Source organism: Bos grunniens, chromosome 16, assembly GCF_055505025.1.
Source record: "Bos grunniens cultivar Pamir isolate PY7600 chromosome 16, Bosgru_T2T1.0, whole genome shotgun sequence".
NCBI classification, from domain to species: domain Eukaryota; kingdom Metazoa; phylum Chordata; class Mammalia; order Artiodactyla; family Bovidae; genus Bos; species Bos grunniens.
Window position 1 is genome coordinate 28,672,725 of NC_141180.1, and position 15,603 is coordinate 28,688,327.

A 15,603-nucleotide genomic window follows, 5' to 3' on the forward strand; every position below is an offset into this window, starting at 1 on the left:
GTAACAGAGACATGACTCCAATACAGGAATAAGGCAGAGGTTCTCAAGTCTAGCCAACAGGCGGACACACTGTTCAGATGCCAGTGGTCAGCAGCTGTACACCCAACCAGAAAGGCTTCCCTGCCAGTCAAGCCTGTCCTTGGGGGCCCAGCTCTAGCTGGGAGAGGGGGGAACACCTAGGCTGAGGCCCCTAGCCAGGCAAGGACTTGGAGCCTCCCAGGCAGGGCTGCAGAGGCAGCCGCTGTTTCTGCATTCCCTGGCGCCATGGCAACAAGAGTGCTCAAATTGGTGACCCGCAGAGTCTGTACCATCTGCTGTTTTCGGGGCTGGGGGTTGCAGGGTCACCTTCTGTCTGCCTGAGAAAGGAAATATAGTAATGTGGCAATGACCTCTCACCCTTGTCTATGCAGTGTAGAAAGGCCCCATCAGCCCCGCTGTCACTGAGTCCGCAGAGCAGCCCAGGGGTGGAGGCAGGCAGCAGAGAGTAGTATCACGACAACATGCAGAGATGGACACTGAGGCACGAGGCACCATCTCTGCCCACCCTGCGTTAGGTCGTTCTGCCTGGCGCCCTGCTGGACCAGCCCGGCATCTTTCAGGCCAGGTGGCTGTGGGCCCCGAAGGGCTCTTAGCTGGGTAGTTAGGTGTTGGAGAGAAAGGTTTCGGTGGAGCTGAGACGAGGGAGGTGGGTATGGTCACCAAGCTGCAGTTCCCCCAAGAGTCGTCCAAGGCGTTTCAATGGAGGGAGGCAAGTGACTGGGGGAAAGGGCTTCATACAAACTCAGTGACTTGAAGAAGTAAGGTCTTTAGTCTGTGGGTTGTTTTTTTTTTTTCAATTTCAAAAATAATATAGCCAATGCAGAAAACTTGGAAAACAGAAAAATATGCACACACATTCTGGCACACTCACAAGTTCATGACACACACACACATGTTCACACACAAATATCATCCCTTTCCAGAGATAAAGACTTTTAGCATTTAACCATCTAATACAATGTAATATATGACATATATATATATATATATTATATAGATACAATTATTAGGATTCCCTGGTGGTTCAGACGGTAAAGAATCTGCCTGCCATGCAGGAAACCTGGGTTCAATCCCTGTGTACAGAAGATCCCCTGGAGATGGGAATGGCAACCCACTCTAGTATTCTTGCCTGGAGAATTCCATGGACAGAGAAGCCTGGCAGGCTACAATCCATGGGGCTGCAAAAAGTCAGACACGACTCAGCGACTAACACATGTATTATATGCACATTATATATATTATCATACATATTTTAGCGTGGTTGGGATTATGTTGTACCTGCTATCTTGTACTGTGCTTTTTCATTTTGCAATAGATTGTGCACATTTTCTCATATAAAATATATTCCCATGACAGGTTTTTCAATGAACTGCCTATATGCCGACATACAAATGAAGTATCATTCGTTCAGATTAAACTTTCATCCATAACCATTTATACTGCTTCCTAGTTTTTAAATGTTTCTATTTTTTTCATTATAAATTTATATATGTTTATTATGGAACTTTAATGATACTTAGAGGTACGGCAGGAGGGAAATAACGTCATACAAACTCAGTAACTGTAACACTTTTGTGCTTTTCACACCGATTGTTTTACTATTTGTCTGATTTGATGGCTATGTAATTTTTACCTTGTTATAATGGTGTATAATATACAATATAGGGTCCTTTCAAATCAGGCTTATTTTTAATATTTGTCATTTCTCACAGTATTGAGTTTATCCATTTGGGTTTTCATTTAACCATGCTTTGAAAAAAGATTCTTTTCCCTTCTCTGTTGACTCCTCACCACCTGAACTTGGTATATTTATCAAGTGTTGATGCAGCTGACTGTGGATTGAGGAATGGGGCTGGAAAATGCTGGTAGAAAGACATTTTTGCCTGTGAGGGCCACTCCGGAAACACATTTCAGTGTGTACAGGAATAGAGCTGGTGCTCCATTTATCCTAAAAATATGAATCACCCAGTCGCCCCAAAATGACTGTCTCTGTGTTGTGTACAGTAGAGAAAAATGAGGGATGACCAGGCCCACCAACAGGAGGCAGGTGAAATAGATTGTGGAGCATCATTCCACGAATCCTGTGTGGTCAAAAGATATTACAGGTCACTGCTGAGAAGGAGGCATGTCCTCCATGGTGTAAATGAGAACAGCATATTACAAAACGGGATGGACCATGTAAATATGGGCATCTGTGTGTGTTTGTAAGAGTGGGCATTTTTTGTGTTGCTTTTTTTTTCCCCCCAGTGGCTATAATGCTGTTTATTTTTTATGAGGATATGTAGTCAGATTAAGCACAGGTTAATAATACCAGTTTGTTCTTTTCAAAGCAAAGCAAAAGCCCTGTAGACTTTTTATTTATTTATTTACTTTTTAATTGGAGGAAGTGTAGGCATCTGTGTATCTCAAAGAATATTTAACTAAATACCAGCAGCTGCTATCTCCGGGTAGCGTGGGTTTGGGGGTGATTCTCTGTTTTATTTTTATTCTTTCTTGGATTTTTAATTCTTCAAATTTTTTTCCTTTTAGAGGGCATAGGTTACTAGTGTATTGGGGGAGGGGCAGCACAACAAAACAAAAGCCATTTTGATTCTGAAAAGAAGAACCGTATAGGGTGGGGAAGACATGGGGCGGGGGTACTCAGAGTGGGCAGCCTGCCCCCTGCCTGCCCCTCACCCTACTCCTCAGCACGGCCCTGTGTGCTTGTGTGTTGCAGACTCCGACAGCCAGTGCAGCCCCACGAGGCAGAGCCTCAGCCTGTCGGAGGGCGAGGAGCAAATGGACCGGCTGCAGCAGGTGGAGCTGGTCAGGACCACGCCCATGTCCCACTGGAAGGCGGGTACCGTCCAGGCCTGGCTGGAGGTAGTCATGGCCATGCCCATGTACGTCAAGGCCTGCGCGGAGAACGTCAAGAGTGGGAAGGTAGGACCCCGGTGGGGATTCTCCCCTCATCCCACCCCACACACCAGAGTTACAGGAGCTGGCTGAACCGGATTCATGCTCCAGTGACTCCAGTAAATCACTGTCTCTCCAACAAGGTTCATAGCTCTTCTGATCCTCAGCTCCTCATCTTTAAAATGGGACTAATTTTCCCTTACCTGGCTGGAGGGAGGCAGGGCTGGACTTGAGCACCTTTTCAGTCCGTTCGGGGATTCCACCGCCTCCCGTAGCAGCAGCCCTCTGGCGAGGCGCCTGCAGAGCTCTTCCCATTGCTCTGCCCGGAACGCCGGGAGGGATTCCTTGGGTCCCCGCTCCCACGCCTCCCTTCGGCGCTCAATCCCCACCTCCCGGGCGCAGGTGCTGCTGAGCCTGAGCGACGAAGACCTGGAGCTTGGCCTAGGCGTGTGTAGCTCGCTACACCGGCGCAAGCTCCGGCTGGCCATCGAGGACTACCGCGACGCCGAGGCAGGCAGGAGGTGAGCCGGCGCCCTGGTCCCGGGGAATTGAGAGATGAGCCGCCAGAGACCTCGCCTCAGGGTCTTAAGGGTGATGGGGCGGGCGCTGTGGGTGGGGCCAGGTGAGGAGTGCCAGGTCCTGGGACGCCACTGGGCGGCGCTCTGGGTGGGCCCTTCCCTGTAGAGCCCCTCCCTGTAGCAAGATGGAGAACAAACTCAGTGCAGCTCCAAGAGCCCTAGGATCGTTCCAGTGCGGGAGTCGGGAGTCTTCAGGCGCAACCCAGAACTCCTCTAGACTCCGAGGGTAGGCCAGTCCTGGTGGACCTGGGAAATTTGGCCAAGATGTTTGTTCTGCCTACTCCCACCTCAAACCCCAGCTCTTAACATTCCAACTAAGAGACAGCCTACAGGCTGCTGCTGCTAAGTCGCTTCAGTCGTGTCCGACTCTGCGACCCCATAGACGGCAGCCCACCAGGCGCCCCCGTCCCTGGGATTCTCCAGGCAAGAACACTGGAGTGGGTTGCCATTTCCTTCTCCAATGCATGAAAGTGAAAAGTAAAAGTGAAGTCGCTCAGTCGTGTCCGCCTCCCATCGACCCCATGGACTGCAGCCTTCCAGGCTCCTCCGCCCACGGGATTTTCCAGGGAAGAGTACCAAAGTGGGGTGCCATTGCCTTCTCCGAGGACGAAAAGAAATGGACCTGATTTGGGGCCAGGTGCCAGGGGGTGTTTGAGGGCCCGGAGGGAAGGGGCGTCCATCAGCAAGCACACCTGGGAGGGGCTGACCATCCGCCCATCAAGTGTGTCCCCAGCGAGGCCGCCCTCCCTCCCCCAGCTCCTGCCGGCCTCTCTCCTGACCTTTGTGAGCAGGACTTATTGGGGAGCCCCTCATTCACCAAGCAGCTCCAGGGAAAAGGAAAGGAGCCCCCTACCCAGTCCTCAGCGTGCAAAAGGGGAAGAAAACTAGCTGGTAAATCTGACACTTTCTGTTTTGCATAATTATCTCCTTCACTGGTTTCCCCATCATTTTTGTGCAGTTAATTAATCAAACCTGGTGGTGTGTGCTATTTGCAGAAGCAGCTTTGTGGATTAAAAATAAGAAGGGGCTAGGGGTAGGAAGGCAGGCTGGTTTAAAAGCCAGAAAAGCAAATTGCTGGGTGTCCTGGAGAATGATTCCGAGGTGGCAGGAAAAAAGAGATGAGACGGGATCTGAAACTCAGGCAGTAATTCCCAGGAAAGCCAAGTAAGAAGGTCATGGCCCTTATCAGAAGGTCTGGACCTTCCTAAAGGACATGGTGGGGAGTGGTGGAGGAGTGGGGAGATTGGGGGGCGGGGAGGAGGGAAGAGCAGGGCAGAGCTTGCGGTTCTGCTGAGCTTCCCCTCCTGAGTGTCCCACAAGCACCTCACATCCACCACAGACCCTTACCCAGTGTCTGCCCCCACTCCCCAAAAGCTTACCACTCTGGGTCACCCAAGCTGGAAACCCCACCCCCACCCCACCCCCTTCCATTCCCAACACAGTCACTGTTACTTGAGCAGGGTGGTGCTGCCTGCCTCACCCCTCAAAATTCAGGATCGCTGCCCAAGTTCCCCCCAAATCCAGTTGACCCCTGAGAGCCTCCCAGAGCCAGAAAAGGGTTGGAGTCAACTCATCAGCCAGATGTGAATAGATTGTAAACATTTCTAAGAGCCCTAAGCGGAGAAGGCAATGGCACCCCGGTCCAGTACTCTTGCCTGGAAAAATCCCATGGACCGAGGAGCCTGGTAGGCTGCCATCTATGGGGTCGCACAGAGTCGGACACAACTGAAGCAACTTAGCAGCAGCCGCGGCAGCAAGAGCCCTAAGCAAGACTGTTTCCCAAAACCAGGGCTTAGGCACTGGACACCCAGGGCCTCTGGAGCAGGGAGGACCCTTCATTTAATGGCTCTGTTCTCTGCAGAATCCTGGCCTGTCTCTAACTTGCCCTGTAACCTTGTGCTCTGTGGAACTTGGTTTCTCCACCTGTGAAGTGAAGGGGGTTAAATGAGGACAGTGGCTCTTTAACCTTGGGCAATCATGGCCTATTTGAGAATCTACTGAAAACTTCTGAAACTTGCCCCAGAAGAAATACAAAAACTTCACAGCTTTGCATTCTGGGACTCTCTAACCCATCCATGGAACTTTAAGGTGCCTGTGAACTCTAGGGTAAGGACTCCAGTGAGGTCATCTTTGAGAACACATCCTGTGTGACTCTAGGCATGACATTACCCTCTCCGGGCCTGGTTCCCCTTATCTCTAAAATTTATTGTTGTTGTTTAGTTGCTAAGTTGTGACCGACTCTTTGCGCCCGCATGGACTGTAGCCTGCCAGGCTCCTCTGTCCATGAGATTTCCCTGGTACGAATACTGGAGTGGGTTGCCATTTCCTTCTTGAGGGGAATCTTCCAACCCAGGGATCGAACCTACGTCTCCTGCCTTGGCAGGCGGATTCTTTACCACTGAGCCACCAGGGAAGACCCTATCTCTAAAATACTAATGACAAAAAATCCACCAACCCCTGCTAACCTATTACTCATCGCTTTATGGACATTATTTTATTTGATCACCACGACATCAAGACAGGATAGATATGCTTAGCCCCCTTTTAAAGATGGAGAAAATGAGGCCAGAGAAATAATGGGCACAAAGTCATACTACAGAAGATTCAACTTCAAAGTAAATTTCCTTTCCATTCTCCCAAGGCACCTTTGTGTTAAAAACATCAATGATGAATTAATAGCTCTTGCCACTATTCTTTGGAGAAGGAAATGGCAACCCACTCCAGTATTCTTGCCTAGAGAATCTCATGGACAGAGGAGCCTGGTGGGCTGCTGTCCATAGGGTCACATGGAGTCGGACACGACTGAAGCGACTTATTAGCATGCATGCATTGGAGAAGGAAATGGCAACCCACTCCAGTATTCTTGCTGGGAGAATCCCAGGGACAGAGGAGCCTGGTGAGCCGCCATCTGTGGGGTCACATAGAGTAGGACACGATTGAAGCGACTTAGCAGCAGCAGCAGCAGCCACTATTCTTTCTGGAACACTGAATTCATCCTAGACCCTGTGCTAAGGTCTTTACCCTCTCTTACCTCTTTTAGTCCTGGAGGCAAGCAAGAGTAGCCCCATTTTATAGAGGAGGAAATTGGGGTGCAATGTCTCAGATCTAAGGGTGATGGAGCCAGAAAGGCCTCATATTTTTTATGCTGAATAATGACTCAGATGACTTCGAAAATCTGTGCCCAGACTCACATTTCAAGATCTGACCTGTTTCCTGTTTGGGGAGCATGAGTGTCAAATTTTATAAAATGTTTGAATTACTTTTAAAGTCATCCTGTTTTATTCACCTTCGGCACTTACAGTAGCTCATACCAACAGCTGGGCAAGTGTTGCCAAGCCGAGGCCCCATGGGGACAACTTTAATGAAAAGAGAACTGTTTGGAAGGGCAGGCGTGCATTAATTATCAGCATGCAGCTGGATATTGCTGATTATAAATGGACCTCTCAAATAGGTTAAGCAAGGTGCCTCCTCCAACCCTGCGCACCACATCCTGATGCACCACTGATTTGCTGAGCAGACCCTTCCTTCAGAGGGAAAAGAGGTCTTCTAGTCCCTATCAAAGCCCCAACAGCACATGATTCAGAGGCCACAAACTTCAGCCCCTTCCCTGGGCAAGAAACCAACAACAGCTGGGCCTGGCAAGGGTCCCTCTAAAGGGATGAGGCTGCAGCGGGTCACTCAAGTACCTTCCCATCTTCAAAGGGAGCTTGTTTTGGCCAGAAGATTCCAGCTTGGGAGCTAGGTTTCAGGGAGCCTCTTGGAAGACTGGAGCTGTCCCCGCCCCCCCACTCCTCGCCTGGCCTTGCTATCTTCCTTGCGTGCACGCTTATGTGCGTGCTGCCGCGTCAGTCATATCTGACTCTGTGTGACCCTATGGACTCTAGCCCACCAGGCTCCTCTGTCCATGGGATTTTCCAGGCAAGAATACTGGAGTGGATTGCCGTGCCCTCCTCCAGGGGATCTTCCTGACCCAGGGATCGAACCTGCATCTCTTATGTCTAACCTGTGTTGGTAGGTGGCTTCTTTATCACTAGTGCCACCTGGGAAGCCCACTGGACTCTCAGTCAGAAGCTCTGGGGCATTAGCCAGGTGGAGAGCCACATGCACCACCCCCAGTCCTGCCCTCCCGAAACTGATGGTCCAATGGGCCACTGGCCTGCTGAGCAGCAATTACCCAGCATGACAGTGCAAGGGCTCCACAGAGACTCTGGGCACCAGGAAGGGTCCTGACCGAGCACAGGGGTCCTGAGGCTTTAGGGAGAACCGCATCTCAGCAGAGTCTCGCAGGAGTTAAGCATGGGAGGAGGGTGGGATGGGAGGCCTGGAGGTGGGGAGGTCCTGGCTCTTTGGGGGCAGATTCAGAGGTTCTGGGAGGCTGAGGGGCAAGAGGAGGGGAGCAAAGCCAGGAGCCCACCTTCTTGCTCTCAGTCCATCTTCCGATGAAGTGTCTACTGCTATGCATGCAGCATCAGTCTGACTCAGCCTGGAGAACACAGTCCCTGTGCTCAGATAATTCATCTGTAAAGTTCCATGTATGATGGAACTCTGAAGGGAATTCCTAAGAGGCAGAGCAAACAGGTCAGGCAGCAAGCTCAGACAGCACACAGCCAGCCTCTGCAATATGGGAGCTGACGCCTAGGAGGGGAAGAGAGGGCCCAGGCGAGACTGGAAGAAAATGGGTGCCTGGGAAGCAGAGACCCCCACCATCTGAGGACAAACTCAGTGCATCCTGGAAGTGCTCCCAGCTCCAGCCCAGTGGGAGGGGAGCCTGCATCCTGTGAGGTCACCCCGAGAACTTCTGATTTTATCTCTGCAAAGGGGCGCCATGGGAGAGTTTCTTTGTTTTATTTAAATCTATTGTTCTTTTTTGCTCTTTTATGGACTTTTTATTTTTTGACCATCTTTGTGTGTGTGTGTGTGAGTGGGATAGGGATCTTAGTTCACTGACCAGGGGTTGAGCACATGCTGCGGTGGAAGCACAGAGTCCTCACTACTGGACCACCAGGGAATTCTGCTACTGACTTTTCATTAATTGAGTGTTGAACTATACTTCTTTTCATTATTGCTCTATAGTTTACAATACACACACTTAACACTATCTTCAAATAATATCATCCAACGTTGTGTGTAGTGTAACATGCTTTTTTCCTTCTGCCATTGTGCTATCATTCACACGCACATATGTGCCATAATACCTTGTTATTATTATTTTTTGAACTGGCCATTATCTTTGAAGATTAGCAAATAAGGAAAATATTTACCAAGATAATTTACCATTTCTAATCTTCTTCAAAAAAAAGTTTTATTGTGGGAAAATACCCATAAAATGTACCACCTTAATCTTTTTTTAGAGTACAATTCAGCAGTGTGACTTTACCAGCTTCCCTGGTAGCTCAGCTGGTAAAGAATCCACCTGCAATGCAGGAGACTCTGATTTGATTCCTGGGTCAGGAAGATCCGCTGGAGAAAGGATAGGCTACTGACTCCAGTATTCTTGGGCTTCCCTGTGGCTTGGCTGGTAAAGAATCCTCCTGCAATGTGGGAGGCCTGGGTTCAATCCCTGGGTTGGGAAGATCCCCTGGAGAAGGGAAAGGCTACCCACTCTAGTACTGTGGCCTGGGGAATTCCATGGACTAAGTCCATGGGGTCGCAAAGAGTCGGACACAACTGAGGGGCTTTCACTCACTCACTCAGTGGTGTTAAGTACACTCATATTGTTGTGCAGCCATCACCAGCATCCATTCCAGTAACTCTTTTCATCTTATAAAACTGAAACTCTTTCCCCATTAAACACTAACTCTCCATTCTCCTCTTCCCCAAGTAAGCCAACAGCCGTCACTCTACTTCTGAGTCTGACTACTCTCAAGTTCCTCACATAAGTGGAGTCACACAGTACTTGTCTTTTTGTGACTGGCTTATTTCATTATCATAATGTGCTCAAGATTCATCTGTGTGTAGTGTCAGCCTTTTTAAGGTTGAATACTGCTCCACTGGGGCTGAACACAAGCCCATTTTGCTTATCTGTTCATCCATCTATGGATACTTGAGTTGCTTCTACCTTTTAGCTCTTGTAAATAGTGCTGCTATGAACACAGGGTGTGCTGATATATCTCTTCAAGGCCCAAATTTCAATCCTTTTGGACATACACTCAAAAGCGGAATTGCCGAAACATATGGTAATGGCAACCCACTCCAGTGTTCTTGCCTGGAGAATCCCAGGGACGGGGGAGCCTAATGGGCTGCCGTCTATGGGGTCGCACAGAGTCGGACACGACTGAAGCAACTTAGCAGCAGTAGCAGCAGCATGGTAATTCTATTTTTAATTTTCTGCAGAATCATCATACTGTTTTCCCCTGCAACTGTACCACTGTACGTCCTCACAAACAGTGCACAAGGGTTCCAATTTCTCCACATCCTTGCTAACACTTGTTTTCTTCAATAGTGGCCATCCTAATGAGTATGAAGTGGTATTTTATCATAGTTTTGGTTTGCATTTCCCTAATGATTAGTGAAGGGCTTCCTAGGTGGCGTAGTGGTAAAGAATACACCTGAGGTAACTCGGGTTCGGTCCCTGGGTCAGGATTATCCCCGGAGTAGGAAATGACAACCCTCTCAAATATTCTTACCTGGAAAATTCCATGGACGGGGAGCCTGGCAGGCTACAGTCCAAGGGGTCACAGAGTTGGACATGACTGAGCATGCAAGCACACACACACACACATACACAGTGATCAGTGATACTAAGCATTTCCCATGAGCCTACTGGTCATCTTTATATCTTCTTTGCAGAAATGTCTCTTCAAGTCCTTTACCCATTTCTGAATCAGATTGTTTGGGTTTTTTGTTGAGTTCTATTGCTCACTCAGTCGTGTCCATCTCTTTGTGAATCCATGGGCTACAGCACCCCAGACTTCCCTGTCCTTCCCATCTCCTGGAGTTAGCCAAACTCATGTCTGGAGAAGCTGATGGCACCCCACTCCAGCACTCTTGCCTGGAAAACCCCATGGATGGAGGAGCCTGGTAGGCTGCAATCCATGGGGTCGCTAAGAGTCGGACACGACTGAGCAACTTCACTTTCACTTTTCACTGTCATGCACTGGAGAAGGAAATGGCAACCCACTCCAGTGTTCTTGCCTGGAGAATCCCAGGGACGGGGGAGCCTGGTGGGCTGTCATCTGTGGGGTCACATAGAGTCAGATACGACTGAAGCGACTTAGCAGGAGCAGCAGCATGTCCATTGAGTCAGTGGTGCCATCCAGCCATCTCATACTCTATCCTTCTCCTCCTGCTTTCAAGCTTTCCCAGCATCAGGGTCTTTTCCAATGAATCAGCCCTTCACATCAGGTGGCCAAAGTATTGGAGTATTGTTGAGGTTTAGGAGTTCTCTTTATTCTTTTGCGTAGTCCAAATTTCCATGTGGTTATTATTAATATTTTCTTTCCTCCTGAAGAAATGCCTTTTACATTTCTTGGAGTTCATTCCTCTGATGATGAATTCTTTGAATTTTGCTTGCTTAAAAAAGTCTTTGTTTCTTCCCTCATTTCTAAAGACTTTATTTTTTAAAGCAGTTTTCATTTCACAGCAAAACGGAGGGAAAGTTAGAGATTTCGCGTAAATCTCTTGCCCTCACACATGCATGGCCTCCCCCATTTTCATCATCCCCCACCAGATGGAACATTTGCTTCAGCTGAACTGACACTGACACGCCATTGTTGCCCAAAGCCCGTAGTTTACATTAGGGTTCACTCGGTGCTGCGTACTCTATGGATTTGGACAAACAGGTAAGTAGAGTGCATCCATCATTACCACACAACACTGAATAGTTTCACCTCCCTAGAAATCCTCTGCGCTCCACCTATTCATCCCTCCCTCTCCCTCAAACCCTGAAACCACTGATCTTTTTGCTGTCTCCATAGTTTCGCCTCTTCCAGAATGTCATACTGTTGGAATCATACAGTATGTAGCCTTTTCAGGTTGGCTTATTTCACTTAGTAGTACACATTGAAGGTTCCTCTGAGAGAGGGTTTTAAGTAGAGGGGTGACATGACCTGATGGATATATTTAAAAGGCCATCTGGCACCCACAGGGGAAATGGATTAGAAGGAGCAAGGGGGTGGGGGCAGTCAGGAGGCAGTTGCAGAAATCTATGCCAGAGGTGGCCATGGCTTGACCCCAGAAAAGGAGGCAAGGGGACAGACACACTGACCAGAGTGGTTGATAGATGGACAGGGTGGGGGAGGGGAGAGGCAGGGCAAGTGAGAGCCTGGAACTGGGAGACAGGACGGGCATTTCATCTGGAGCTTGTTAAGTTTGAGATGCCTGTGACAGCCAGGAGATGTCAAGAAGGCAGCCCATTAGGATCTCGGGCTCAGAAGAGGGAGGAGAGTTATGAATTGGGAGTGTCTGTTAACAGATGTGATCTGGAGCCCTAGAAATGGATGCCAGCCAGAGACTGGAGAGTGTGGGGGTGGAGAAAGGAAGGGGTGAGGAGGGAAGATGTGCCCATTATAAGGCAGCATCTACCCAGATACAGAGCTCAATACACATCCTTGGAAGGAAGGAAGCAAGGAGCCGTGGAGGACACCATCAGGAGCAGCGGCACGATCCTCCAGCTGCACCCTGGGGAAGGGACTAGAGGGGCTCCAGAGGCATGGAGACCAGTGAGAGGGCAATCTTGATTCCAGCTTGTGCTTCTCCAGCCCAGCATTTCGCATGATTTACTCTGTGTAGAAGTTAAATAAGCAGGGTGACAATATACAGCCTTGACGTACTCCTTTTCCTATTTGGAAACAGTCTGTTGTTCCATGTCCAGGTCTAACCGTTGCTTCTTGACCTGCATACAGAGATTTCTCAGGAGGCAGGTCAGGTGGTCTGGTATTTCCGTCTCTTTAAGAATTTTCCATAGTTTTTGTGATCCACACAGTCAAAGGTTTTGGCACAGTCAGTAAAGCGGAAATAGATGTTTTTCTGGAACTCTCTTGCTTTTTTGATAATCGAACAGATGTTGGCAATTTGATCTCTGGTTCCTCTGCCTTTTATAAATCCAGCTTGAACATCTGGAAGCTCACGGTTCAGGTACTGTTGAAGCCTGGCATTACCTGAGGTCATTTTTTAAAGTCCTTCGGCGGGTGGGAGGCACTGTCCTCATTCCTTCTTCGAGGCTGCCACCCTGTGGTGAACAGGGGAATAACAGCTGAGGAGACCATCCTGTCCACTTGGGAAGTATTCCTTGTGTGCCTACTACACACGCACACATTCGGCACTGGGCAAAGTTCAGTGTGGGATGCAGAAAATCTAAGATATGGTAGTGAGCAGAGGAGTTGGAATAAGCAAAACTTGGGGCTTAAATCTGATTCCAAGACGTGCCACTGTGACTCTGGGTGAAGTCCAAGGAGAGACTGCCCCAGACAAGGTTCTATGGGCCTCGGGGACTCTGCAGTGGCCTCTGGGATGGGGGTGGGGCGGGGCGGGGCTTGGGAGGTACCCGGTGCCCAGAGGTGCTGCTTACTGCTGCATTCATTCCTGCGGCTCTGTCACTGTCCCTTCCCATTATCAGTGTGTCTGAATGTGGTCTTTCCTCTTCCTGTACCCTCTGTCTGTTGATTCTTTGTCATTCTTTGGGGCTCACGCCCTGCGTCTTTCTCTCCCTCTGCCTCTGCCTCCCCTGTCTTTCTCTCCCCTCTGTGTCTCTGTCTCTCTCCTATGCGTCTGTCCCTCTCTCCCCATGTCTCTCCCTGTCTCCTCCTCTCTCTCCCCTGCATCTGCCTCGCCCCCTTGCTGCCCTGTCTTTCTGTCTCTCCACTCCATCACTGTTCCTATCTATCTCTGTGACTTTCTTGGTCCCCCTCACCCTGTTATTTTGCTTCTCTCTCTGGTCATCTCTGCCCCATTTCTCCCTGTTTCTCTGTTTCTGCCACCTTTCCCCACCCATCCCTCTCTCCGGCTGTGTCTCTCCTCACCAGCCTGTCCAAAGCCGCTGACCTGGACCATCACTGGGTGGCCAAGGCCTGGCTCAACGACATCGGCCTGTCCCAGTACTCCCAGGCCTTCCAAAACCACCTGGTTGACGGGCGGATGCTGAACTCCCTGATGAAGCGGGACCTGGAGAAGCACCTGAATGTGTCCAAGAAATTCCACCAGGTCAGCATCCTGCTGGGGATCGAGCTGCTGTACCAAGTGAACTTCAGCAGGGAGGTGAGAACCAGGGTGCAGGGCACCTTCTGCAGCCCTGCTTTCCCTTCTGGAATCCGCTATCTGTCCATCCAACCATCTGCCCATCCACGCATCTCTCCATCCATCCATCCACCTGTCCATCATTCCATGCATCCACTCTCTGCCCATCCATGTATCGCTCCATCCATGCATCTCTCCATCCATCCATCCATCCATCCACCTTTCCATCAATCCCACATCCATCCCTTTCTTTCCCCTTCCCTCCTTTCAACAACTGCTTATTAGGGATGGACCAGACCCTGTGCTCAATTCAGGGGAAAAGGGAAACACTCATTCTCCAGGAACTCACTGTGTATCAGGGGCAACCACAAAGAAGCTTGTGGCCACAACATCATGGAAGGTTGTCCCAATGAGGGAAGCCCAGGGTTTTATGAAAATCCAGAGGAAAAGCTTTTAGAGGGACAAGAGAAGCCTTTCCAGCGATAGTGACGGCTAAACTGAAACCTGAAGGGAGGAATTCCGAGTATCAGTCAATAGAAGGTATGAGGGGAAAAGCAATCTAGCAAGGGAATAGCATAGACTAAGACCCAGAAGACAGATCTGTGGCAGCAGAACTGAGAGTCCTGTGTGTTTCTGTGCTGGGTGTGAGGTGGAGGAGTGAATAGGGATGCTGACAGGTAACCAGGGGGCTGTGGGGCACACTGTAGAGTTTAGACTCTGAGTGCCCCTTGTTCTGATCGCTGCCAAGCCAGAGAGCTCAGGGTGTCTGCTTCAGCTTCCCCCAAACCTAGTACATCTCCCCAGCTACTCCCCCTCGGGAGGAGCCTGGGCTGCCAGGGCTGAGTGCAAAGGGTTTACTCTTCTCAGAGCACTGTCAGAGCACAAATAGTTCAGGGTCAGGGGGAGAGGGACAGAAGAGGGAGCTTTTTGGCCTTCTCAAACACCCAAGCCAGAGCCGTGGGCACAGGAAGTGACGAGGACAAAGGCCCTGGCCCCCTGTGAGCCCCAGTCAGGTACAGGAGGTGATGTGTGGGAAGAACATGACGGTGAAGTGTGGAAATAGGCAGCCTCATTTGGGGCATCCCTCAAGAGACATGCACTGAGCCCCTGCTCAGGTGAGCAGGGGTGGGCTATACAAACTAGGCAGGTGGGGGCTGGGTTATACAAACTAGGCAGCTGCAGTGGGTCCCACCTGGCCCCACACTCTGCATGCAGGTGGCTCTGCCTCTAGGCTCCTCCATCCCTGGAAGTGGGCTTCTCCCCATTTCCCAGAAGGAAAGGACTGACATGGCTAGAGCAGCCGTGAATGATCTGGCCAGGACCCCTCACATCAGCATGCGGAGGTCCCTGCCAGCACCACGGACCCTGACTCTCTGTGTGATCTCGGCATGTCCCCTTGAACCCCCAGCTGACCCACTCTTGCTCCCCACAGGCTCTCCAGGAGCGCCGGGCCCGCTGTGAGACACAGAACATAGACCCCGTGGTCTGGACCAACCAGCGGGTGCTCAAGTGGGTGCGAGACATTGACTTGAAGGTGAGGGGTGATGGCGGGCGTGGGGGGTGGTGACTCTTGGGCATATGCAAATCCCATGCCAGTCTGTGTGCAAATTCAGTATCCATCTTTGTGTGGGCTGGGCATCATTTCCCAGGCTGGCAAGAACAGCCTGCCCCCTGTCACTCAAGAGGCCAGAACTACTTCCCCTGCCCACCCTTCCCATCCCATAGTGAGGGTGCGGATGCTGAGCCATCCTCGCTCTCTGAATTCAGTGGGGGTGTTGAATCCACAGCCATCTTCTCCCTCAACAAGCATTTATGGGCCACCTGCCTAGGTCTGGGGTCTATCAGTGACAAAATAGCCCAGTCGCTATTCTAAAGGCCCTAAAAAGAGTGAGGGTGGGGCTCCCCCTGAGGATTAAAT

At 50.2% G+C, this 15,603-nt stretch overlaps 1 protein-coding gene across 1 annotated transcript in view; it reads left to right on the forward strand.

Moving 5' to 3' along the window:
* KAZN (kazrin, periplakin interacting protein) overlaps positions 1–15,603 on the forward strand; it is a 1,338,251-nt gene that overhangs the window by 1,307,363 nt on the left and 15,285 nt on the right. Inside the window, exons 11-14 of the mRNA XM_086343804.1 lie at positions 2,756–2,961; positions 3,337–3,455; positions 13,475–13,706; positions 15,118–15,219. Of these exons, the coding sequence (XP_086199930.1) occupies positions 2,756–2,961; positions 3,337–3,455; positions 13,475–13,706; positions 15,118–15,219 (659 nt within the window). The remainder of the gene's footprint in view (positions 1–2,755; positions 2,962–3,336; positions 3,456–13,474; positions 13,707–15,117; positions 15,220–15,603) is intronic.